Genomic DNA, 25,523 nt, shown 5'->3' with positions numbered 1-25,523 from the left:
TGTACTGTCACTGTGTGGTTCACGTATGACCCTGTGTGTCCAGGGGGTGGGGCCCGAGGCCGATGGAAGTCTCTGAAGGTCCAGAACCGATCGGGTCTGGAGGAGACCGAGGCTCTGCTGAGGATTCAACTGGACCAAGTGGACCAGATCCAGACCAGGAGGCAGACCCTGACCCAGCTCATAGACCAGCTGAACCAGCAGGTCTGTCCTAACACGGAAACACGCTAACCTGAAATAACAGGGAAACACGCTAATCTGAAAGAAGTGGTTTATGTACAATAAGCAGCTCCTTTCCTTGTGTCCTGTCTCTTTTCCTTGTGTCCTGTCTCCTTTCCTTGTGTCCTGTCTCCTTTCCTTGTATCCTGTCTCTTTTCCTTGTGTCCTGTCTCTTTTCCTTGTCTCCTCTCCTTGTTCACTTTGTGTCTTCTCCTTGTCTCCTCAGAGGAGGCAGTGTGATCACCTGGGGGAGTCTCTGCAAAAGGCCCAGAATGCATTGCAGTCATGTGATCATCAGCTGGCCCAGATAAGGGCAGAGTTGGAGGCGGTGTCGAATCAGCTGATCAACTGGCAGCGAATCAGAGACGAGTGAGTGTCACATGATTGCATGATTGTAACCCAACAACAGGAAACCGTGGTGTGTTGTGTTCTGTGAGAACCTGTGGGTCCAGTCTGGGGTCCAGGTTCTGCAGGTTCTGATCCCCTTTGGGCCCGTCCGTCCGTCCTCGTCCTCAGGTTGCAGCGCTGTGTGTCTGCTGCTCAGGACGTCATGCATATCAACCTGCTCTCCTTCGACCAATCACAGCTGTGTGTGGCGCTCAGGCCACGCCCCTCCTCTCACCTGTCCACCAATCAGCTGGAGCCTCTGAAGCTGTCAGTCACCTGGAGTCATGACGACCGCTTCCATCTGGAGGTGAGTCCACAGTACCGAACCGAACCAGGCCAAACTGAACTGAACCAGTCCAAAGTGACCCAGGCTGAAGTGTGTCCACTACAGCCTGTAGACCTGGTGTCAGTGGACTGGGTCTCAGTGGACCGGGTCTCAGTGGACCTGGTCTCAGTTGACCCGGTTCTTCCTGTTCCGTTCACGTCTGCTGTGCATTGGTGGGTGGTTTTAGTGGGCGGGGTTTGGGTGGAGCCAGCTGGTTTTGGATCCGTGTGTGTGTTTGACCCGGTGTCCCTTGGCGTCCTCAGGTCGGAGGTGAGCTGTCCGGTCTGGTGGAGGGCTGTTCTACAGGTGGGCGTGGTCAGCTGAGCGCCGCCCTGCTGAACGTCCTGAGCAGGTACATGGGCCAGGTGGACCTGCGACTAGATCCAGACCCTCAAGATCCAGGTGACCCCCCCCCGACCCAGAACCACCTCATTTATCACAACATTTGGACTCTGTGGACGCTGGTGTGTTCACATGCTGAGGCTCATGGGTAATGTAGTGTTTGCATGTGGTTCCAGTTTTGCCATCGACTGGCGTGCGTCCCAGCGGCTGCTGGTCTACCTGAAGTCTGCGTCTCTGGTTTATCACCTGGAGGTGGGAGAGGGGTATCCCAGGTCCGGAAGAGTCCGACTCAGGTCTGTACGGCGGGACGGACTCGCCCTGGACTCATCTGGACTACAGGTAACACACCTGAACCCCCCTTACTGATCCAGGTCTGTACTGGTCTGGGTCTTTACTAGTGGTCGACCGATTATCGGTGCCGATATTTGGAAAGTTGACGTATATCGGTATCGGCCTTTTTTAATCCGACGGGCCGATATTAAGAAATCAATTTAAAACTGGGTTAATTCGGCTCAGATGCAGAACCCCCCCCCGTCTTCGCTCTTGCTCTCTCTCCGCACTATCCACCCCGTGCCCTCTGATTGGTTGAGGCTGAAGCTGTCCTCACACACAGACTGGGACTGACTTGGGATGAGACTGTGTTTCTACGTACTGTTCTCCAGTACTAACATAGAGCGTTTAGAGCCAGACTGAGAACTCATGTTCTGGTAAAAGCTCATCAGACTCCACCTCAGCGTGCTTCCCTAAAACAAGTGAAGTGAGTTTTTCGGCACTCTCTCTTAATCCCACACACAAGCTTTTCATATCACAGACTGTTTCCGTCTCCATATTATCAGCAGTCTAATTCACACACATGTCAGGAGGTCATCTGAGTTAGCAGAGCTGCTGGCTATGTTCCTCTGCTCTGACGTTCTTCTGAAACCATTAGTAGTAGTTGTGAGATGTAGAGCACAGGGATGTTTAGTCCGTTTCAGAAGAGTTTTCTGTGTTTACCTTCAACGTGTTTTCTCTTCGGAGCTTCTCAGCACCAGAAAACTTCGCCTCTCCACCGAAGGAGTACCCCCCGACGTCAATGAGTGCCGCTGTGGGGCTCTGACCGTATGCGTCGATTTTGACTATTTGGGATGAGACTGTGTTGGTATGTAATGTAATAGTGTGTGTTGTGTTAAAGTACATGCAGAACTCTACAACTCACAACTACTATGTCGCTGTGAGCTTTCTAGTACTATGATCTGAAAATTAAAGTGAAGATGAGGAGGAGTCAAATTCAGAAGTGATTTATCTGAACATGGTGGAACATTTTAAATCCTGTGGTGCTCATTAGGCCTAGGAAAAAAAAATGTTGTGTTTCCAGTTTCCCGATCGCGAACCCTAGAAAAACCTGCCGACCCTAGCCTTTTTTTTTTTGGGTGTGGGCCGCTGGCAGGGGACATAAATTTTGCGATCTGACACCAGAGTGATGAAACGTTGCTGAATAGGTTTTCTAACATGCTCTGCTTACTCCTAGGTAATAGAAAGGTTAAATAAAGACATCCACCAAGCCTAAGGTTCAACGATGACATCTGGGTTTAATTAATAGGATTGGAACAGATCCAAGTCGCGCCAGGCTTTGGGGGTTCACACTCGGGCAGTGGTTCTTAACCTGGGTTCGATGGAACCCTAGGGGTTCGGTGAGTCAGTCTCAGGGGTTCGCGGAGGTCAAGACACACATCGACTCATTAGTCGGGTGTGTGTGTCAGGCTCGGTCTGTGTATTAAACAAAACGGCTTCGGAGACTCTTTCTCTGATTTGACATCCAATATATGCGGTGTACTGTTGTTACTTATAGCACTACAACACATCCGGAAGTGTTTATAATCTCTTCCACTCGTCTGACAATGAATTATTTTAGTTGTCGTTGTTGTGTATTTAGTGTGTATGACTTTTGCTACTTCCTGTTAACCACGGAGAGCAGCCATTGTAGCATTTGTTTACATTTTTCGGTCACCGCACTGGTCAGTTTACAATCATGTGATGACCGACGCACCATCGCAGATGGAGAAATCGTATTACACTAAAGCCGAGCTCGTGCCGTAATAAAACCAAGGTGAAGCCACGCATTTCTGAACTGGTCTGTCAAAGGCAACAGCAGAAGTCACACTGATTTGCAGTAAATATTCATTATTATTGTAGCCTGATGGAAGTTAGGTGATGGGTGTGTTGTTAAAATGTTAAAAATGATAAATAGCATAAATACATAAGTTCATTATTGGGATACATAGATTAAAACCATTTCAGTGTGGTAGTATTAAAAAGGTCATGTCTTTGTGAAAGGTATGGAATTTGTTGTGAGTTCATGCACTGTATTGGTTTTGTTCTTTGAACACAGTGATGTTAATGCACGGTTCATTTTGTGCACCAGTAAAACATATGCCTGTGTCTGGAATTTGAAAAAAATCATATTTTATTTTTTAATAAAGAAGGGTTCGGTGAATGCGCATATGAAACTGGTGGGGTTCAGTACCGCCAACACGGTAAAGAACCACTGCACTAGGGGTTTCAAAGTGTTGTTTGCTGGCGTGCGACATGCGCGGTAATTTGATTAACATTCTTTGAAGGACGGGACATCGTAGGTTCACAAAGTAACATGTGTGACCCAACACCTGTGCATAACGTAAAATCTGTTCCATTGACAAATTATAGCTCAACTGGGCGGGCAAAATAGCTCAAAGAGTATCACCTCTTTATTTTCTTCTGCCCCCCCCCCCGCACACAAAGGTCATGTGACTGTGGCGCATTCCATTGTTAGAGGAGGTACGTGTGGGGAATAGTGGCCAAGTGTGGTTTACGATATGGTCTTAATCTATGTCATTAGGTACTGTAAACTGATTAAAAATTGTCAAAATAATCGAAAATAAGATAAAAACTACGTCATTGCTCTAAATGCTGCAATGATTGTTATGTAAAAGCAGACAATCACTTTGTGACAACATGGACTAGTCCAAGGAGAAAATGACTTTTGATCCGTAAATAATAGCTGCAGTAGCTACATTTCAACTTTGGAGAGAAATTATCCGTCATTACACATGACAAGCAGTTTTGAATTGGAAACAGACTGAATAAATGTTATAACTGGAAACCTATGTGACTCCACTTGTCTTACTGAGTGATGTGTCTCCATACATTTCAGTTTTACTATGTTCTACTGCATTGTATTAGTTGGATCACTAGAGTTTGGGCCAAAGTGTAAAAAAAAAAAAAAAGAGAATCCCTACCTACCCACCCTAATTTTTTCAGGACTGAAACCGGAAACACAACATTTTTTTTCCTAGGCCTTAAAGCCCTAAAGGCTGTTTGTGTTCTGTCAGGAGTTTAACTGCACTCATAGACACTATTAGACTTTTTATGTAGCTTTTGTCAGATTAATCATTAATAATGTAGCAACATAGTTTTGAATGACAGGGTCCCTGCTATCGCATGGTAAAATATAAAATTTAATAATGAAATCAACTAAAGGCTTCCCAATGCTGTAATAAATGAAGCATGATGAGTTGAGCAGATGTCCGCATGTGGCCCCAGAGTTTACAAGAGTCTCCCTGTATTTGTGTCGTGTTTGAACTTAAAACAAAGATAAGTCATTATAGTTATATTTAAATTTTACTTTATTACTGTGGAAAAACTTAAGGGAGCTATTTATTTAAGCTTTTATTCAACTTTATAAGAGATGCTTCTGAGTCTAGGAAATCCATGCACTTCTGGAGCTGTTATTTTCTATTAGTTTGATTAAATAAACATGTTTTAGGCATTTAAACGAAGTTCAGTGTTTGCATTATTCAAAATTTTTCACACCAATTTTTACACTTTTACTGCAAATGAATATCGGCTCCAAATATCGGTTATCGGCCTCCTCTAACTACTAATTATCGGTATCGGCCCTGAAAAACCATATCGGTCGATCTCTAGTCTTTACTGGTTGGTTACTGTATGGGTCAGAGTTCAGGTTTAACTGGTTCTGGTTAAACTGGTTAATGTGGTTAAACTGTTTGTTTCAGCCTGGTCGACCTGATGCATCTTTGACTGAGTGGTTGGTTTTACTCAGTGCCTCATCTGATGGACTGGACTAATGGACTGGACTGGTCTAATGACTGGACTGGTCGAATGGACTGGATAATGGACTGGACCGGTCTGATGGACTGGACCGGTCTGATGGACTGGACTGGTCTGATGGACTGGTCTGCTGGACTCCACATCTTTAACTGTCTGTCTTCGTTCTACTGTCTGTGGTGTCCACCAGGGGACGCTGTCACTAATGTCCGAATAAACTTTTACTAGAACAAATACCTCAGACTTTCTTCAAATCTGGGGGGGGTTGTCTATTCCTGTGTGTGTGTGTATGGGGGGGGGGGTGGGGGGGGGGTTCTGCTCATGTAGTTGGTTCTGCTGTGGGTTTTGCTCCTGTGGTGGGTTCTCCTGTGGGTTCTGCTCCTGTGGTGGGTTCTGCTGTGGGTTCTGCTCCTGTGGTGGGTTCTGCTGTGGGTTCTGCTCCTGTGGTGGGTTCTGCTGTGGGTGGCAGTTCTCCTCTTGGTCACCAGGGGTCAGTGCTGCCTTCACTTCTGCTGCAGGAGGGGCCAGAACACACATGTCCATCTGTGCAGAAACCAGTGAGTGGAGGAACCAGGTCAGAACCCTCAACTGGGTCTGGTCTCTGGCACGTTCACGGCTCCGTCTGAATCTGAACCGGTTCTGTTCTGAACCAGTTTGATCTGAATCTGGGACATTGAGTCTTCATCTTCTCGACCCCCGCCTCCTTCCTCCTGATTGGTCAGCAGGGAGGCTGCGGTTCTGACCAATCAGAGAGCGCTGTGGGCGGTCTGTTATGAGGCTTCAGTTGACCCATTTCAGACTCAAACAGGAAAGAAAATGTCAACGTGATGAAGAGGAGGAGGTGAAGAAGGAACCCACTAGATCCAGACCCACAGAGACTCCATGTCCCATCAGCCACTGCAGCAGAGTGGTCTGAACAAACTGTCCACTGTGAACCATCACTAAAACACCTGATGCGAAGTATTGATCATCGATCGGCTTCGTCCACTGAACCTTAAAGACCTGAACCTAATGTACGTTAAGTCCATTTAACCATTAAACACAGACTGACCTTCATTTATTGGAATATTCTCCTCAGTATTTTCACTGTCAGTCTGTAGTTTCTGTTTTTAATTCATGGATCTTATAGACATTCAGTCAGGATCAGTCAATTCAAAGGTTATTTTATCAAAACACAAACTGAAGAAAAAGGGACTTTATAAAAAAAAAACAAAAAAACTTAAATCTATCATTAATTGAACATAAAAAACAACCTGAATTTGTTCATTGTTATTATTAATTATTGTTGTTATTATCATTATTTATTATTGTTGTTATCATGTCTTATATATTTTGCCTTTGTATTGTTTTGTCTCCTATTTTATTATTTTTTTCTTCATTTGTTCCATTTGTGGCTCATTTTGTTCATGCTTTTGTTTTTTTTCATTTTTCTCCATTCATTTTGTTCATTTTATTGATTACTTGTTTTTGTTAATTTTGTCACTTATCTTCTTATTATTTTTATCATTTTATTTGCTTGTGTTCATCTTGTTAATTTCATGTATTATTTTACTTGTTTTTGATCGTGTTGCTTATTTATCCTTTTTTTTTTTTTTTTCCTTTATTTTTAGTAACTGTTTGGCTTTTTTTTTTCCCACTGTATTTCTTATTTTGTGGGGGTCTCTATTCATTTTTTTGTTCATTTTTTTTCTTAATAATCCTAACCCCCAGTGTGTCCATCCACTGTCATTGATCCAACTGTATGGGTTTTATAGTGAATCACTGTTGGAGAAGATGACGGTGTTTCCATGGTAACTACGGCGCCTCTGCCCGTCCAAATATGGTCATATCTGATGACCATTGAAAAGATGAACTGTATTTGATACCAATCATGACATGTACTGATAGGATTAGTGGCTCAACAGGAATTAAACAGTTTAGATCAGGAGTTGGTTTAGGTGTTTATGGGTAAAAACCAAGTTTTCTAAAAATACGGATAGTTTACAAAAACTGTCGGTTATCACGTCGTCAGTTTAATGTGAAATTTTCAAGGTAAAGAATCACTAGAGACAATAATAGAGTTAAAATAAACACATCTGAATATTTATTTCAATAAGATGCATTTGAGACTCAACAGAACTTTGTACATACAGAGCATCACAACACAAGTAAACAATAATAATGGCATCATCAGGCATATGTTCATATTAAAATGTAGAGTGGAATATGACCCGTTCAAGTACCGTTGGATATCTGTATTTACATACTTTATGTATACACCAGGTTGGACAGGAGGGGTCTGTTTTCCTACAGTCCCTGAAGACACTGCGCCAAACTGTCAAACAGGAAGTAGAGCCCTGAGTGTTGGACCGGTTCCAGGCTGAGCATGGACCGGTTCCAGTCTGAGCGTCGGACCCCTTCCAGCTCTGGACAGGTTTGGAAGTTCTGGATGTTGGATGGGTCCGTGACTCTGGACCCGAACCAGAGTCTGACGGCGGTTTATGTCAGAGTCTGGACGATGAGACTGGAAACAGGGAAAACGCTCAGACACACTAGAACCAGAACCAGAATCATTGGTAACCATGGAAACCAGGTCCGGGTTCACATCCACTTACACTGAAGTGGAAACATGGAAGGTTCTGAAAATAAGACCACATCATCCACTGGTTCATGTCCAGCCTCCAGTCCAACAGAGACCACTGACCTGAGTCTGCAGTAGTGGACCAGGTGGATCTGGAGGATCTGGAGGATCTGCTGGATCCGCTCAACCCTCACCCCCTAACCCTCTAACCCTAACCTTCCACAACAAAACACTTAAACTCCAGAACACTTTCAGGGTCTTTGGACATGACCCGGTTTGATGGAACCGCATCCAGTGTTTCAGTACCAGGTTGTGCTCAGTTTCCGTGTTTCCAGTCTTCATACTGAGCTGTATGTCTTGATCATGTGGTTTCTGCTCCTTTAACTGGACCTTCAGTCTGTTCTGGTTCTGGTCCTTTAACCGGACCTTCAGTCTGTTCTGGTTCTGGTCCTGGTCCTTTAACCAGACATTCAGTCTGTTCTGGTTCTCAGGCATCGATCCGGAACGACAGCAGCTTCTCTTGAGTGCATGTTGTTGAGCGTCCGAAGGTCCGGCAGCTTCAGCAGCAGTTTGGTGAATCGTGGTGAGTCCACAATTGTCCACACGGTCCATGTGGTCCATGCGGTTGCCGGGGGCAACTGTCGACTTGTTCATGAGCGACGCAGAGCTCGAATCAGGCTCTCCTGGAGCTGCTCCACCAACGCCACATTCTCGATACCAGAACGATCTGAGGGAAGAGAAAAAGAAGGTGAGCCTCAGGCAGATCCCCTGGACCCCCACCCCCTGACCCCAGTGGGTCCAGACCTGCAGAGACCAGCACCACGGCGGTGAACAGCCCCAGCTCCTCGGTGTTGAGCTCCAGAGCTCCCAGTTTGTGGCTGAAGTCGAACATGGCCCCCAGCAGGTGGGACATGCCCATGGAGTGGAGCTGGTCCAGACTGAAGGAGGTCCCTGACATGAAGGTGACCGTCTGCTTCTGCATGTTGAACATGGAGGAAAACCGGACCATCAGGACCTAAAACCAAAAACACAACATGAAGGAAAACCGGACATCAGGACCTAAAACCAAAAACACGACATGAAGAAAACCGGACCATCAGGGCCTAAAACCAAAAACACGCATGAAGGAAAACCGGACCATCAGGACCTAAAACCAAAAACACAACATGAAGCTGCAGTTCCTACAGAAGCCACTGGATGTCTCTACAGAAAACAGGAGTCAGACTCATGGACAGAGACAGAAGGTCAAAGGTCAGCTGAGAAGCGGACTGGCAAACAGGGTTCTGATGGGCCCTGGGAGAGGTGGGCGGGGCATAGTACCTCAAAGGTCCCCGCCTTCAACAGGGTGACCTGGTCGTTGTGGGGACAGAGCAGCAAACCCTGGGATGTGTTTGGCGAACTCCACCACCTCCTTAACAGCGGGAGTAAACGACAGCGAGAAGTCCTCCCAGATCTGCTGAGGCGTCTTGGACGGGTCGGCGTGAGGCTGAAGGTTCATTGGACAGGCCTGGAGGAGAGGGGTGTGGTCAGTAAACCCATCAGCCAACCACAGGAGAGGAAGACGAAGACTAAAACTGAACCAGGATTAAAAAATGTGCGACTGAAAACGGCAGGACGTGTTTCAAAACAAAAAAAAGACTACGAAAGACTACGAACCTGAATAGTGTTGTTTTGAACAGATGACTAGGTTCAACAGATGGGTGTATTTTCTAGTTCTAATACAACAGTAGTTTTGTACATTCAGTTTTTTTGGGCCTCTGTAAAATCAATCCTGTCATAAAACCTAAAACCTCAGAAATCTTGGACTTAAACAGTCAGTTCCATGGTCCAGTCCTGTCCCTGATACCAGGGTCATGGTTCAATGCATTGTGGGTCAAACTGTTTTAGACAGCTGCTTTGGGCCCAGTGCATTTGGGTAAAGGGTTCTTAGACAGCTGCTTGGGACCAGTGCATTGTGGGTTAAAGGGTTCTTAGCCAGCTGCTTTGGGCCCAGTGCATTGTGGGTAAAGGGTTTTAGACAGCTGCTTGGGCCCAGTGCATTGTGGGTAAAAGGGTTCTTAGACGAGCGGCTTTGGGCCCAGGGGCATTGTGGGTAAGAACAGTTCTTCAACCATCAAATCGAACTCAAAGCCACTACAACTCGAAACCTGGTGAACATTTCAGATCTAGGACCAAACCAAAATGGACTGCTTGATTGGTTCTCACCAGTACAACGTGCTGGGCGTTTCCTCATTGGACAGGTTTCTGTCCCTGGATCAGATGTTGGCTCTGTTTACATAAGCTCCGCCCGTCCCGTTGCTGTGGTGATGGGAAATGCACCGTGTCCCATGTTGTGTTGGAGTCGAACCGGTGGTGGTGGTTGTGGTTTAAAGATGGTGGTGAGGAGCGTGCCGTGTGTACCGTTTGGGTTGGCTGTGCGGCTACGCCTCCGTGTAGCGGTGGGTGTGGTTACTGGCAAGCTTGTCTTGACGGTACAGAAAGTCTCTGCGGTGAGCCACGTAGCGACGGCGCTGATGGTGGAATCGACGCCAGGGCTCGGGGGCGGAGAGAGGAGAACAGGGTGGGGCTGGACAGGAGGGGGGCGTGGCCAGAGGATGGGGAGAGGAAGCAGGAGCCGTGGGGAGGGGGAGGAGGGGGCGAGAGGCAAAGCAGGGAGGGCGAGGGCGGGGGGCGACGGCGACCACCGGACAGGGCGAAGACGCCGGCGGTTTCCCAGGCTGGTCATCTGGAAGTCGCTCTGCAGGCGCTCGTCCACCATGTTGTTCACGGCGTTCTGCATCTCAGCCAACATCTTCTGCTTCTCACGCTTCGGGATCCGACCGAAACGAACCGCTGAGGACGCCAAGAGGAGGAGGGGAGAGGAGTCAGGATGGACAAGAGGAGGAGGGGGAGGATGTCAGGATGACAAGAGGAGGAGGGGGAGGAGTCAGGATGACGAAAACCAAGAGTGACAACTGACAAACTGGAACTGTACACCATGTACAGACCAACAGGAGACTATGGAAAAGACCTTCAACACAGGTCTGGAACTGGACTCTATAATGCCGCATTTCACTACGTGGTACTGGCTCGACTCGACTCAACCTGGAATCTGGTACCTGGTCCTAGTTTTTTTGGACTCTGGTACCTGGTTGCTAGTTTTTTGGACTGGTACCTAGGTACTAGTTTTTTTGTCTAGTCCTCTGCTAAGGTTCCAGGACTGGGGACCAGATCCTAAAGGTGACACTGTGTAACACTGCAGACCTTGATTGGTCAGTGGTGTGTGTGCCCCGCCCTTTTCCAGTAAATCGTCAGTAGGTGAATCCACATGATGACAGTCTGTAAAACTACACCATGGTTTGTCCAGGAGGTTCAGACGCAAACATCAGCAGGAGTTTGACCAGACACAGGCAACCAGTGAGTTTATCAGCAACTGTGAGCAGAGCACCACAGAAGGAACGCACCGCATCGCTATGACGACCAGGGACTGGAAAGAGGGGAGGATCTGGAATGGAAAGGGTCTGGAATAGGACCTGGTACCAGAGTGGAACCAGTCTGGAATAGGACCTGGTACCAGAGTGGAAAGGGTCTGGAATAGGACCTGGTACCAGAGTGGACAGGGTCTGGAATAGGACCTGGTACCAGAGTGGAAAGGGTCTGGAATAGGACCTGGTACCAGAGTGGAAAGGGTCTGGAATAGGAACCTGGTACCAGAGTGGAAAGGGTCTGGATAGACCTGGTACCAGAGTGGAAAGGGTCTGGAATAGGCCCTGGTACCAGAATGGAAACGGTCTGGAATAGGACCTGGTACCAGAGTGGAACCGGTCTGGAATAGGACCTGGTACCAGAGTGGAAAGGGTCTGGAATAGGAGCTGGTACCAGAGTGGAAGGGTCTGGAATAGGACCTGGTACCAGAGTGGAACCAGTTCTGGAATAGGACCTGGTACCAGAGTTGAGCTGAGTCGAGCCCAGTTCCATGTAGTGGAAACGTGGCATGACGCCACAATAATCCTTCACAAACACACCCAGGGACCTGAACCAGGTCTACAGGGTCTGGGGGGTACTAACCGTCTCGGCTCATGCCCACAGACAGACACTTCTTGAAGCGACACTGTTGTCATCGGTCCTGTTGGTCCTCAGGACGGTGGCAGCTCTGGTTCTTGGCAACACTTCTTGTACTGATGTTCTGTGGATGCTCCGACGGAAGAAGCCCTGCAGAAGGTCAGAGTCCGTTAGCTTTGTCGAACCATCTGCACCTGAAACAAACCCAGTTCAAAGACCGCACAGGTCCAGGTCAAGGTTCCAATAGTTTTGGATTTTTACAGTATAGTTTAGTTTATTTAGTTTTTGACTTGTTTTTTTCTCTAATTCAGTTAGTTTTAATTCATTTTTACAGCAGGTTTGATAGTTTTTTATTAGTTTTCAATTTTTTCCTAAATGCTTAGTTGTAGTTTAGCTGTAGTTTAGTTGTAGTGTAGTTTAGTTTAGTTAGTTGTAGTTCAGTTGTAGTTCAGTGGTCTCTTTTCTCTTCTTCTCTGTGCTCCTATTCAAATCAATCCCAGACAGGACTCTGCTGCTTTAGTCTCCATGTTCCAGGTAGAGTGGGACCAGAAGACAACTGGAAACAACAAGTGAACACAAGTGACGGAGCAAAAAGAGAGACAAAGAAATCCATTTTAACATCAATCTGACACTGACAAAGATGAAAACGAAGGGAATTTGATCCAGACTTTTTATTTGTTTTAGTTTTATAAACACACAATACAGTTTCAGTTAGTTATGTTTTTTTCTTTAATTATAGTTTTTTATTTATTTCAGTTAACGAAAATGTTTTTACAAGTCTAGTTGTCGTCATTTTGTTAGTCTGCTGTTAACGATAATAACCTTGGTCCAGGTGGATGTGGTTTTCATTTGTTGAGTTTCGTAGGTCTAATTCGACCCTGGTCATAAATGCACTCAGATCAGTTTTGGAATTGACTTTTTTTCTGCAGAAAAATTCCATGAATCTCATTTTGAAGGTTGAAGTCGGAGTGAATCCAAACCACACGAACACTGACGGAGTTTCAGTAGTAGATCTGGAAGGTCGTGTTGCCTTACGTTGACCTCTTGCACTGAGTGTGTGGGTAAACTTGTAACATTATGAGTGACAGTAAAAGTGTGACGTCTCTGTTGCTGTGGTTTACTGTGGTTACCGTGGTAGTTCAGAGCTCACATCTGCTCAGGTTCTGTTCAAGACCTGGACCTGCCTCTGAACCAGGACCAAAGCAGACCTGGACCTGCCTCTGAACCCAGGACCAAAGCAGACCTGGACCTGCTTCTGAACCAGGACCAAGCAGACCTGGACCTGCTTCTGAACCAGGACCAAAGCAGACCGGACCTGCCTCTGAACCAGGTCCAAAGCAGACTTGGACCTGCCTCTGAACTAGGACCAGGGTGGTATGATGGTCTCACCTTACATCCTTCACATGCGTGGACTCCGTAATGGAAACCAGACGCCACATCTCCACAGACTTTACACAGCAGCACCATCCCACTGAGCTCTGCAACACATAACCAGCACCAGTCAACGGACCCAAAGGACCCAACAGACCCAAAGGACCCAACAGACCCACAGATCCAACGGACCCAAAGGACCTCAGACTCAACGGACCCAACGGACCTCAGACCCAAAGGACCTCAGACCCAAAGGACCTCAGATCCAACGGACCCAAAGGACCTCAGACTCAACGGACCCAATGGACCTCAGACCCAAAGGACCTCAGACTTAATGGTTCTACCGGCAGGTCCTTACTGGTCAGACTGACACAGAGTTGCTGGGTGACGCCCTCAAGGAGCCGCTGTCGTCCCGACCTCGAGGTGAACCTCCTGCTGAGGATGAGGAGGATAGAGGAGCCGTCTTCACCGGCAGAACCTGAACCGGAGCAGAGGAAGGACTGGGTGGAGGAGGACGAGGACGGGAAGCAGGGCTGGGAGTCGGAGTTGTCGCTGTACATGGAGACCGGACTGGTCCGGTTGGGAGAACCTCCACAGGAACCCACGTAGGAGATCACACCTCCTGCAGGAGAGATGGGGGGGAGGAGTTCAGATCATCATGTCCTAACCCAAGGGACAGTGGACCGTCCAGAGTCCACAGCTGAGGACAGGTCCGGATCCACCTGGACCTGGACCTCTAAGAGTAGACACTGCTGTACTTAATGGACCATCAGAGGTCCGTCCTCAAATGTCCAAACATTCCAGACAGAGGACGTGATGGTCCCATCTTCAAACCTCAGGACATGTGGGGTCAAAGGTCAGGTCTTGGTTCAGGACCCTTCAGATGCTGTAACAAGAAACTAAATGAGTTCAAAACCTTCAACCACCTCCTCCTCTCTCCTCTTCCTGCTCTCTCTCTCCTCTCTCTCTCCTGCCTGCTCCCTCTCTCAGCCTCCTGCTCCTCTCTCTCCTCCTCCTGCTCTCTCTCTCTCCTCCTGCTCTCTCGCTCTCCTCCACCTCTCTCTCCTCCTCTCCTCTCTCTTCGGCTCCTCCTGCGCTCATCTCTCTCGCTCTGCTTCCGCCTCCTGCTCTCGCGCTCTCTCCGCTCTCCGCCTCCTCTCGCCTCCTCCTCCTGCGCTCATCATCTCTCGTCCTCTCCTCCTGCCTCTCTACGTCGCCTATCCTCCTCTCTCAGGTCTCTCGCGCCTGCTCTCCCTCCTCCTGCTCTCCGCTCCTCTCACTCTCTCTCCGCATCTCTCATCTCTCTCTCTCCTCCTCCTCCTCTCCTCTCTCTCTCTCCTCTCCTCTCCTCTCCTCTCTCTCCTCCTCCTCTCACACCCCGGGGCCACGTGCCTCCTCCAAACATCAGGCTCTTCAACGAGACTGGCTGCCGTCGGCTCCGCCCACACAGTGTGTTTGTCTCCTCCCTCCGCCCACGTTCTCACATTTCACCCATTCATACAAACAGACCCATTGGAGCTGTCCATGGTACCCACAGAGGACAGACATGTGACCAGGTCCAAGTACAAGTACACACTGAATACACACAGGGTACTAGTACAAACACACACTGAATACACACAGGGTACTAGTACAGATACACACTGAATACACACAGGGTACTAGTACAAATGCACACTGAATACACATGGTACTAGTACAAATACACACTGGATACACACAGGGTACTAGTACAAACACACACTGAATACACACAGGGTACTAGTACAGATACACACTGAATACACACAGGGTACTAGTACAAATGCACACTGAATACACATGGTACTAGTACAAATACACACTGGATACACACAGGGTACTAGTACAGATACACATTGAGTACACAGAGTACTAGTACAAATACACACTGAATACACACAGAGTACTAGTACAGATACATACTGAATGTGCAGGGTACTAGTACAGATACACACTGAATACACACAGGGTACTAGTACAAATGCACACTGAATACACATGGTACTAGTACAAATACACACTGAATACACACAGGGTACTAGTACAGATACACATTGAATACACAGAGTACTAGTACAAATACACACTGAATACACACAGAGTACTAGTACAAATGCACACTGAATACACATGGTACTAGTATAGATACACACTGAATATACAGGGTACTAGTATGAATACACACTGAATACACATGGTACTAGTACAAATACACACTGAATACACAAAGGGTACTAGTACAAATGCACACTGAATACACATGGTACTAGTACAAATACACACTGAATACACACAGGGTACTAGTACAAATGCACACTGAATACACATGGTACTAGTACAGATACACACTGAATGTACAGGGTACTAGTATGAATACACACTGAATACACAGGGTACTAGTACAAATACACACTGAATACACAGAGTACTAGTACAAACACACACTGAATACACAGGGTACTAGCACAGATACATACTGAATACACAGAGTACTAGTACAGATACACACTGAATACACAGGGTACTAGTACAAATACACACTGAATACACAGGGTACTAGCACAGATACATACTGAATACACAGAGTACTAGTACAAATACACACTGAATACACAGAGTACTAGTACAAACCCACACTGAATACACAGGGTACTAGTACAGATACACACTGAATACACAGGGTACTAGTACAAGTACACACTGAATACATTGCCAACAAGTAAAAGTACTAATACAGTCAGTTTGAATAATGTGACCAATTACCTGCTGTTGCTGGGCAGAACCAGCCAATCAGCATCAGCACAGTTTTCACAATTTTAATTCAAATATTCAAAAATTAAAATTAGCAAACTGGAAGAAACCACCCCCAAACAGGACCGGTGTAACAGGTTTAGACCACCCCCAAACAGGACCGGTGTAACAGGTTTAGACCACCCCCAAACAGGACCGGTGTAACAGGTTTAGACCACCCCCAAACAGGACCGGTGTAACAGGTTTAGACCACCCCCAAACAGGACCGGTGTAACAGGTTTAGACCACCCCCAAACAGGACCGGTGTAACAGGTTTAGACCACCCCCAAACAGGACCCGTGTAACAGGTTTAGACCACCCCAAACAGGACCCGTGTAACAGGTTTAGACCACCCCCAAACAGGACCGGTGTACACAGGCTTAGACACCCCCAAACAGGACCGGTGTAACAGGTTTAGACCACCCCAAACAGGACCGGTGTAACAGGTTTAGACCACCCCAAACAGGACCGTGTAACAGGCTTAGACCACCCCCAAACAGGACCGGTGTAACAGGCTTAGACCACCCCCAAACAGGACCGGTGTAACAGGCTTAGACCACCCCCAAACAGGACCGGTGTAACAGGCTTAGACCACCCCCAAACAGGACCGGTGTAACAGGTTTAGACCACCCCCAAACAGGACCGGTGTAACAGGCTTAGACCACCCCCAAACAGGACCGGTGTAACAGGTTTAGACCACCCCAAACAGGACCGGTGTAACAGGCTTAGACCACCCCAAACAGGACTGGTCTTACTGTGGTACCTGGACAGGTGGTCCTCCAGGATGGAACATTAACATGTCCTGTTGTCAGAACGTTCAGCGCAGTCTGAGGAACATGGAGCAGGTTCCAGGAGACACTGGTCTAACAGGGGTGGGGGGGGGGGGGGGGGGTGGTACATGTGTTCATTCTATGGTTCATCCAAACAGGATCCAGGTTCATGTGTGACCGGGTCTGAGTGTTCCAGACTGGGACTCAGGTTCATTTACCGAAGTTATTCGTTTAAACAGATAATGAGACAGAAGACGGACAGACGCACGACCAACCTCCTGCTGCCCCCCCACCCTCCGGTCCGACAGCAGCTGTTGCCCGTCCCACCGCCACGGGTCCGTCCTCAGCCGAGTCCCAGAGGACATCCAGAGGACAATCAGCTGAGTCCACGTACGGAAGTGTATCACATTCACACATGAAAATATAATTGACTCTGTTTTTCTGAATTAACGACATAATTATCTCATAATCTCATTGGTATGGGATATGGGTTCTACTGGGTTCCTCTGTTGGGTTCTACTGTTCTCATGGTTGTTCTTGATGTTTTCATTGTTTGGTTCTTCAGCCGCTGAATCTGACGCTGATGATTACTGATCACTGATTATTGATTACTGATTACCGACAGGTGACGTGTGTCATTGATCAGTGCTTTGACTCTGCTTCTTCCGGAGGGGGCGGGGCCTCTGAGGAGGAGGAGGATTGCGTAATGAGCTCAGTGTGAGCGCGGGCCAATCAGAGCGCACGGAGTCGGTGAAAACAAAGCGCACATGGCCCCGTCCGCGGCTCCATGTGAACGGGCGGCGGCGGGAGCGCGCGCACACACAGCCCCGGCACATCCACCTGACACCGTCATCACGACCCACATCCCCGAACCCGGGATCACGGACCGGTCGTTTCGTACCGGGCCCCGCCTGTCCTGTCGTGACAGGACGTAGTTTGATGTAAACCCCGCCCACAGGTGAACGGCTGTCAGTGTCAGCACGTGACGCAAATCAATAAGCGATTATCGATCAAACCGTATGAAAGTACACACACTGGGGGGGGGGGTCTGGACCCGAACAGCAGTCAGAACCAGGACTCTGATCTACATCCAATTTGACCCGTTCGATCCGGACTGAAGGTTCTGGACCCCAGTCCGGTTTGACTGGGACCATTTACATCTGTCCAATAATCGATCAGTTCTGACATTAATCAGTTTGATCCGTTTTTAAAGGGCTGGGTCTAAATGAGCTGATTTTACACTGAAGGTATTTCATTCAGTATTTTCTGTTTGTTGTTGTTGTTGTTGTTTTTCTTCATTAAACTAAAATAACATGTTTTCAGTTGATCTTTAACCGGTTCAGTATTTATTTATTTATTTATTTATTTATTTATTTATTTATTTTTCACCCAATCAAACCTGAGTTTAAAGCTCTGATCCGGATCCACCTGAACCCCCATACCGGACCCAGGTCACATCAGTCACTTTACCTGGACCTCCTCCGCTGTTGTTGTTGTTGTTGTTGTTGTTGTTGTTGTTTGTTTCCATGGTGCCTGCTGTCTTCACTCAGTCCCGGTCCGGTCACGCGCGGGTCCGTTACTCCGTAAACCCGCTCCGTTTCCCGCCGCTCCTCATCCCAGACCCGCACGCGGACTTTACCGACTGTCTACTAACGGACCGACGGCGCACGAGGAGCCTGTCATCTGCTGCACGCGCCCTCCCTCTCTCTCTCTCTCTCTCTCTCTCTCTCTCTCTCGCGCACGCGGCATGAAACGGGACCATGTGACCGCAGGGAGAAGCCTCGTGCCCCAGTGACACACTTTTCCGCCCCGCCCTTCGCCTGGTGTCTTTAAATCCATGTGCACGTGGATCTACCCGCTGCTCGAAACAGAGGCATCACGGGAAATGTAGGCGATGACGCACAGACTACAGGTAGGAGACCAAAGAAACGGCGGGAAAACGAGAAAGACCGAAATAAATAAAAACACTCAGATTCATCCGTTCAGGTGAATCCAGTTTATGAACAAACCATCCATAGTTTGAACTGCGGGGCGGGGTGAAGACCCAGAACCCCCTGAAGAGACAAAATCTTTCTTTTTCTTTCTTTCTTTTTTTTTTTTTTTTTTTTGAGGGGGGGGGTCTGGTAATTTTAATGATGTACTGAAAATAAATAAAATAGTCCAGTCCAGTTCCACTGTTAGTGCAGGAACAGTTTAGTGGAGACCACGGCAGACCCCCCTGTTCTGGACCGTACCATCTGAACCAGGGCGGAGCCAAAACCAGCTGTACCAACTGGAGCTGGTCCAGTTAATATGGACGGAACCTGCAGTGGGACTGTCCTGGTCCAGGTGGGTCCGACTCAGCCGATCCTGTTCAACATGGAGTCTTTGAGCTCCTGGTTTCAGTGTTTTGTTGGTTTATTGATCCAAACTGTCGTCTTTATCAGTTCAGTTACTGATCAGAGTTCCACTGAGGCTGCTCCAGTCCATGCTAACGTTAGCTTAACATTTTAGCAGGTTAAGATAAGTCTGGATTTAAACCAGGATAAGACAAGTCTAGATTTAAACCAGGATAAGACAAGTCTGGATTTAAACCAGGATAAAATAAGTCTGGATTTAAACCAGGATAAGATAAGTCTGGATTTAACCCCAGATTAGTACATGTGTATGAGGTCAAATCCATTCTAATTGTCCAAGGACAGAAACTCCCTTTGTTTGATTCTCATTTTATGGTGAATAATAAAGTCCAGTCAGTGACGGTGTTGTGGAGGTTTATCTATCTGTATATCTATAGATATATATATATATATGTATATATTAGGGATGTCCGATAATATCGGCCCACCAATATTATCGGCCCGATATTGGCATAAAAATGTAATATCGATGAATATCGGTATCGGTTTTTTTGCCTATCATTAAAACCGATAAAATGTCTTGATCTCACCGGCATTTACCGACGTGTAAATGAAGCATTGTTTGTAGCTGAAAGAAATGTGCCGTTTTCAAAAGTGTACAGTAGAGTTTGCACACTGTAACAGACTCATGGAGGGAGGGAGAGAAAAGAAATAAATATGGCCTTTTTTCCACAACTTAACTCTTTCTTCGCCAATGACGAGATTTTCCATCACTCCGTGTTTTCACTGTTCTACTGTAGTTGAAGCTGTTGCAGATCGTGTGAATTACTTTCCTTAGTCCAAAAACAAACAAGCAGCTTTTCGGAAAAATAACGGACCGGGTTAATGTTTTCGCACTGGAGTCTCCGTATCCCATGGCAACGCATCCAGCGTCAGTCACTGAAGGAGGAAATGCAGACTGTGCAGGAACCGCACACAGTTTCAAAAGCCTTAAAGATGATTATGGAGACAGTCTGACAACAGAAGAACCATTTAGAGACAGGAACGGACAAACAGAAGGTGAGGGAGACAGAACACGGGAAACACGGAGCGGCTCAGGTCCGACACGAAGATGACGAAGAGGAAGGACACGGAGACACTGACAGACAGGAGGAAGAGAAAAGAGATTTCTAGAGGACATTCAAGGAGAAGACAGACACACAGACATGGGACAGACAAAGGACAGCTAGTGTTCATGTGTTAGAGTGAGTTCAGATTCAGACTGAGGACACAGAACAGGTTCAGCTGTAGAATGTCAGCAGGACACAGGGAAGACACTGTGGGATTTGGCTGGAGTAGGAAAGAAATACATACATATATTCATACACAGATAAATAACTAGATGTCCATATAATTATTTCCAGATCAAACACAGCAGCTGGTCCAACAGGAGGACCTGGTCCAACAGGAGGACCTGGTCCAACAGGAGGACCTGGTCCAACAGGAGGACCTGGTGCAGCCAAGGAAAGGCCAGAAATCTACAGTATTTAGTGCATTTGTTTCTTTTTTTTTTCTTGAAAATGAGGAATATTGAAGTGTTTATATAAAAAAACTAAACTACTATGTGTTAGACTTATAACTGATATATGTAAATGTGATAAGTTTAGAAGGAACCTGGTGCTTTAGAAGATGTTTGGTCTAAAGTTTGGTGTAGATTCCCCTGACATTTTGTGGAATGATGGGATATCTTAGAGCTGTTTGTTATTATTATTGTTGTTATTATTTTATTTTGTGATTTGGAATACAGTGTTACTGTTGGTAAATGAGAGAGTCTGTAATGGAAATATTACTTATATCCATATATATTCATATATATTTCATATATCATATAGGCTTCTAACTCTATTTCAGATATATATTCATGTCACTGTGTATTCTAGAGCAGTTTGGACCTCTTTTGTGTTGTGTCCACAGTAGAAGGCCAAACCAACATTTCTCACAGGGGTCTGATGTCTCAGTTCCTGACACTAACCAGAACACTTTCCACACATCATAATTTTCTCATGGCAGACAGAAGACTACAGGGTGATTTGTATTTTTGGGGTCAGACCGTCTCAGTCTTTGTCTGAGGGGGATCTGTTTCTATGGAGCTCCAAATAAAGGGATTTCTTTGACACTGAACGTTTGAACTTATCCTTCATTATTATAGACGAATTAGTAGAGTAATATTTTTTCCATAACAAGTCAAAAATGTAAATAGGAAATCAATTTTATCTTGAAAATCAATATCTTTGGAAAAAAATGCAGTTTTCCTCAGTTTTTTGCTCAAAATTCATTTTTTTCCTGAAAATTACCAATATTCAAATGTTCATATCTCACGAACGAATGAAGACAGAAGAAAATCGTTTCTTGTGTTTAAAAGTTGAAGTTCTGTTCTTTCTTTTGATGTATTCAGTGTTCACATACTCCTAACACAACATTTTCAGTCAGCCTCCAAAGATTAGTGAAAATGACCAAAAAGGCTGGCGCTGGCTACCAACTCACTGGAAAATGTTCTGGAGGGAAAGAGTTCAGCTGAAGTATGTGTTCTGTGCACAGACAGAGTTTACATTTAAAAGCCTTGTTGCATTTGAGAATGCATCCAATGGGGCATCACAATAAAATTAGGCATGATGTGTTCATTCCATGACAGGAGATATGTGATTGTACCTAAAATTAGTTTAATATCCCACATATATCGGCAGCGGTATCGGTAGATATCGGAATCGGAAATTAAGCGTTGGACAATATCGGCATATCGGTTTTTGTCAAAAAAGCCAATATTGGACATCTCTAATATATATATATATATATATTTAAATACTGTCACAGATCTACAGACTCTGACAGGAACAGTGTGGGTTCTGTTGGGTTTGACCCATTGTTCATGTGGATGAAGGACAGTGGAGGAGCAGGAGGAAAGACGTGAGGAGGACATTCAGCAGGAGGACTCAGATGGCAGGACCACAGGCCGGGGAGACCAGGACTACGGGCCGGGGGTTTGGAGCCCATCTCTGGAGGGTCAGTCCACCTGTGAAATGAACCCATGTTCTGCACTAAAGTAACGTCTTGACTTCACTCAGGTTTACGTCTCTTACATATTTGCATCATTTCATCTTTTTTCTTATTTTATATATGTTTCACCTTGTTGCAACTTTATGTTTATACATTTTTTCATCATTTGCACTTTGTCGTATTGTTTATATTTAATCTTTCATTTTCATCACAGTGAAAGTGGTTTTTCCGTTTAGGTCTCCTCTATATTTATGGTCTGGGAACAGCTCATTTCTGCTTTTAAATTATTGTTGTTTTTTTTACATTGTCTTCATTTACTCATTAACTTTTAAACATTTTTACATCATTGAAATTGTTTTTTTCATTTTTCATATCATTTTCATGTTATATCTATGAATTATTAAAACATTCTGTTATGATTGACTGCAGCAGATTACCCCGCCCACTGACATCATCAAACAGCAGATGATCCCGCCCACTGATGTCATCAGACAAAGGGTGTTAGACTCCTCCCCCTGCTGGTGACAGCGCTAACACCAGTCCAGTCCCCTCTGGTGTTCAGATGGATGCAGGTACAGAACAGGTGTGAGTGTCATCTGGACTGAACTCAAACAGCTGTTAGTACTGACAGGACGCACTGTCTTAAACGTGCAGTCTGTGGGTCAGACATTAAAGGTGCAGTCTGTAGGTCAGACATTAAAGGTGCACTGTGTGAATTCTGTTCTCAGTCATTCTAAAACTGTCCCAGACATGAAGGAATCCTGTTCATTTCAGTCCTGATCTCAGTCACAGTAGTATTCCACACAGAAGATTCACATTTAAAGCTCAGTGTCAGCCCCCAAATGATGGTTATGATGTCACTGTGTGTTTGGTCTGAGGCTCCGCCCATCACCTGTCTGCCAATCACAGAGTCAGTACCTTAGTTCATCCAGGTTGGCAGTTCCGCTGAGCTGCAGCTGAACATTTATGAGCACAAATGTGTGAGCTGAAGAAACCCAGAAGGACTAAAGGGATTATTCCAACGACGACAAAGAGAGAAAAGAAACAAGGATCTGGAGGAGAAGAATGAGAAACAAACGACTGAAAGAGAAGAATGAGAAACAGATGACTGAAAGAGAAGAAGAATGAGAAACAGACGACTGAAAGAGAAGAATGAGAAACAGACGACTGAAAGAGAAGAATTAGAAGACTGACGCCAACTCTGCCTTAGACTGACCACTGTATGAACCACTGAGAGCTGGGATCGCCGTCTGCACCCGGTCCCAGACCGGAGGTCCGTGCACCCGGTCCCAGACCGGAGGTCCGTGCACCCGGGGCCGGGCTGTGGGTCTCTTCTCCTGGCTCTGGTGAACAGATTGCCGGTCCAGGACTGGTGAACAGACCTGGTCCCGGTGTGGGACTGGTCTCTGTCCATGTAGCTCCTTGTAGTTCAGTGTTTTCAGTGGAAGTGACCTGTGCATGTAGCGGTGTGGAATTCGGGGGGGGGGGCTTTGGTAGTCCGGCGTTTTGTGTCTTTTTTAACTTTTCATTTTTCTTTTCTTCTTTTAAACTTTTATTCCTCTTTTTTTCTACTTCATTTCTCTTTTCTCTTTTGATGTTTTAATCACCTGAAACACATTTCTTGTGTTTTGTGAAAATCTTCATTCCTGTCAGTTTAATTTATGAACCTGAATGAAGCTGAATTTGTTTGGACTGGATTCCAAGCGCCTTTAAACAGGTTTCATGTTTAAATCCACACTGACCTCTAGTGGACACTGAGTGAACTGAAGATTCTAAAGAAATAAAGTACAAATAAGAACATGAACACAGACAAACATAAAGGTGAATAATTAGAAACATTTGGTCAAACATTTACCAAGTGTCAAAGTCAGGTGCAGGTGGGTGGGGCTTGTCGTGTGGGTGGGCGGGGCCTAAGGCGGTCTGGTCTGTGCTGATAAAGGCTCCTTGAGACGCAGCGTGTGCGTCAAGAACAAACAAACAAACAAACACCAGGAGAGCATTGAGTTTACAGCCACAAGAAGACAACTGGGACTAAAACTGGACTAAACTGGGACTAAACCTGGACTAAACTGGACTAAACTGGGACTAAACCTGGACTAAACTGGACTAAACCTGGACTTAAACTGGACTAAACCTGGACTAAACCGGGACTAAACTGGATTAAACTGGACTAAACCTGGACTAAACTGGACTAAACCTGGACTTAAACTGGACTAAACCTGGACTAAACCGGGACTAAACTGGATTAAACTGGACTAAACCTGGACTTAACCTGGACTAAACTGGACTAAACCTGGACTTAAACTGGACTAAACTGGATTAAACTGGATTAAACTGGACTAAACCTGGACTAAACTGGACTAAACCTGGACTAAACCGGGACTAAACTGGATTAAACTGGACTAAACCTGGACTTAACCTGGACTAAACTGGACTAAACTGGACTAAACCTGGACTTAAACTGGACTAAACTGGATTAAACTGGACTAAACCTGGACTAAACCTGGACTAAACTGGACTAAACCTGGACACAAACACCAGGAGAGGCTGGAGTTGACCGCTGAAACCCACAAGGAGAACTGGACTAAACCTGGACTCACATAGACTAAACCTGGACCCCCCTGGACTCACCTGGACCCACCTGGTCTCACCTGGACCCCCCTGGTCTCACCTGGACTCACCTGGACCCACTTGGTCTCACCTGGACCCACCTGGACTAAACCCGGACTCACGTAGACTAAACCTGGACTCACCTGGACCCACCTGGGCTCACCTGGACCCACCTGGTCTCACCTGGACGCACCTGGACCCCCCTGGACTCACCTGGACCCCCCTGGTCTCACCAGGACGCCCCTGGTCTCACCTGGACCCTCCTGGTCTCACCAGGACCCCCCTGGACTCACCTGGACCCCCCTGGACTCCTCCTGCTCCCCCTCTTCTGCTGAGGATGTTTTCTTGTCCTTCGAGCGTCTCACTCTGTGGCTTTTATCGTTGCTTTTCATCGTAGTCGTGCGTTAAAAACACTTTGTTTTTGTTGTGTTTCTCTTTTATTTCTTTGCATTTTCATAAACATCCTTTCTAAACTCTATTCATCATAGAAACAGATTTAAATCAATGTAAGATCAAAAAGTTTCAGCGTAAGAGGACGAGAACGATGCTTTATGGCCTGAGAACGACACGACGATCCAAACCGCAGAAGAAGAAAAAGAGGCTGTCCTTCATCCTGCTCCACCTCCTGTTACCATGAC

At 46.3% G+C, this 25,523-nt stretch overlaps 1 protein-coding gene and 1 pseudogene across 1 annotated transcript in view; one reads left to right on the top strand and one right to left on the bottom strand.

Moving 5' to 3' along the window:
• LOC115424953 (uncharacterized) overlaps positions 1 to 5,394 on the top strand; it is a 6,003-nt gene extending 609 nt beyond the window's left edge. The window contains exons 2-7 of the mRNA XM_030142375.1: positions 44 to 201; positions 443 to 585; positions 733 to 910; positions 1,192 to 1,280; positions 1,447 to 1,609; positions 5,302 to 5,394. Of these exons, the coding sequence (XP_029998235.1) occupies positions 44 to 201; positions 443 to 585; positions 733 to 910; positions 1,192 to 1,280; positions 1,447 to 1,609; positions 5,302 to 5,373 (803 nt within the window). The 3' untranslated portion in view covers positions 5,374 to 5,394. The remainder of the gene's footprint in view (positions 1 to 43; positions 202 to 442; positions 586 to 732; positions 911 to 1,191; positions 1,281 to 1,446; positions 1,610 to 5,301) is intronic.
• Positions 5,395 to 8,400: 3,006 nt separating this feature from the next.
• Positions 8,401 to 18,601, bottom strand: LOC115424064 (nuclear receptor subfamily 1 group D member 2-like; annotated as a pseudogene).
• Positions 18,602 to 25,523: the final 6,922 nt, after the last annotated feature.

Source organism: Sphaeramia orbicularis, chromosome 8 (assembly GCF_902148855.1).
Source record: "Sphaeramia orbicularis chromosome 8, fSphaOr1.1, whole genome shotgun sequence".
NCBI classification, from domain to species: Eukaryota; Metazoa; Chordata; class Actinopteri; order Kurtiformes; family Apogonidae; genus Sphaeramia; species Sphaeramia orbicularis.
The sequence above is the reverse complement of the archived record's forward strand: the minus strand, read 5'-3'. Positions and strand labels throughout refer to the sequence as shown.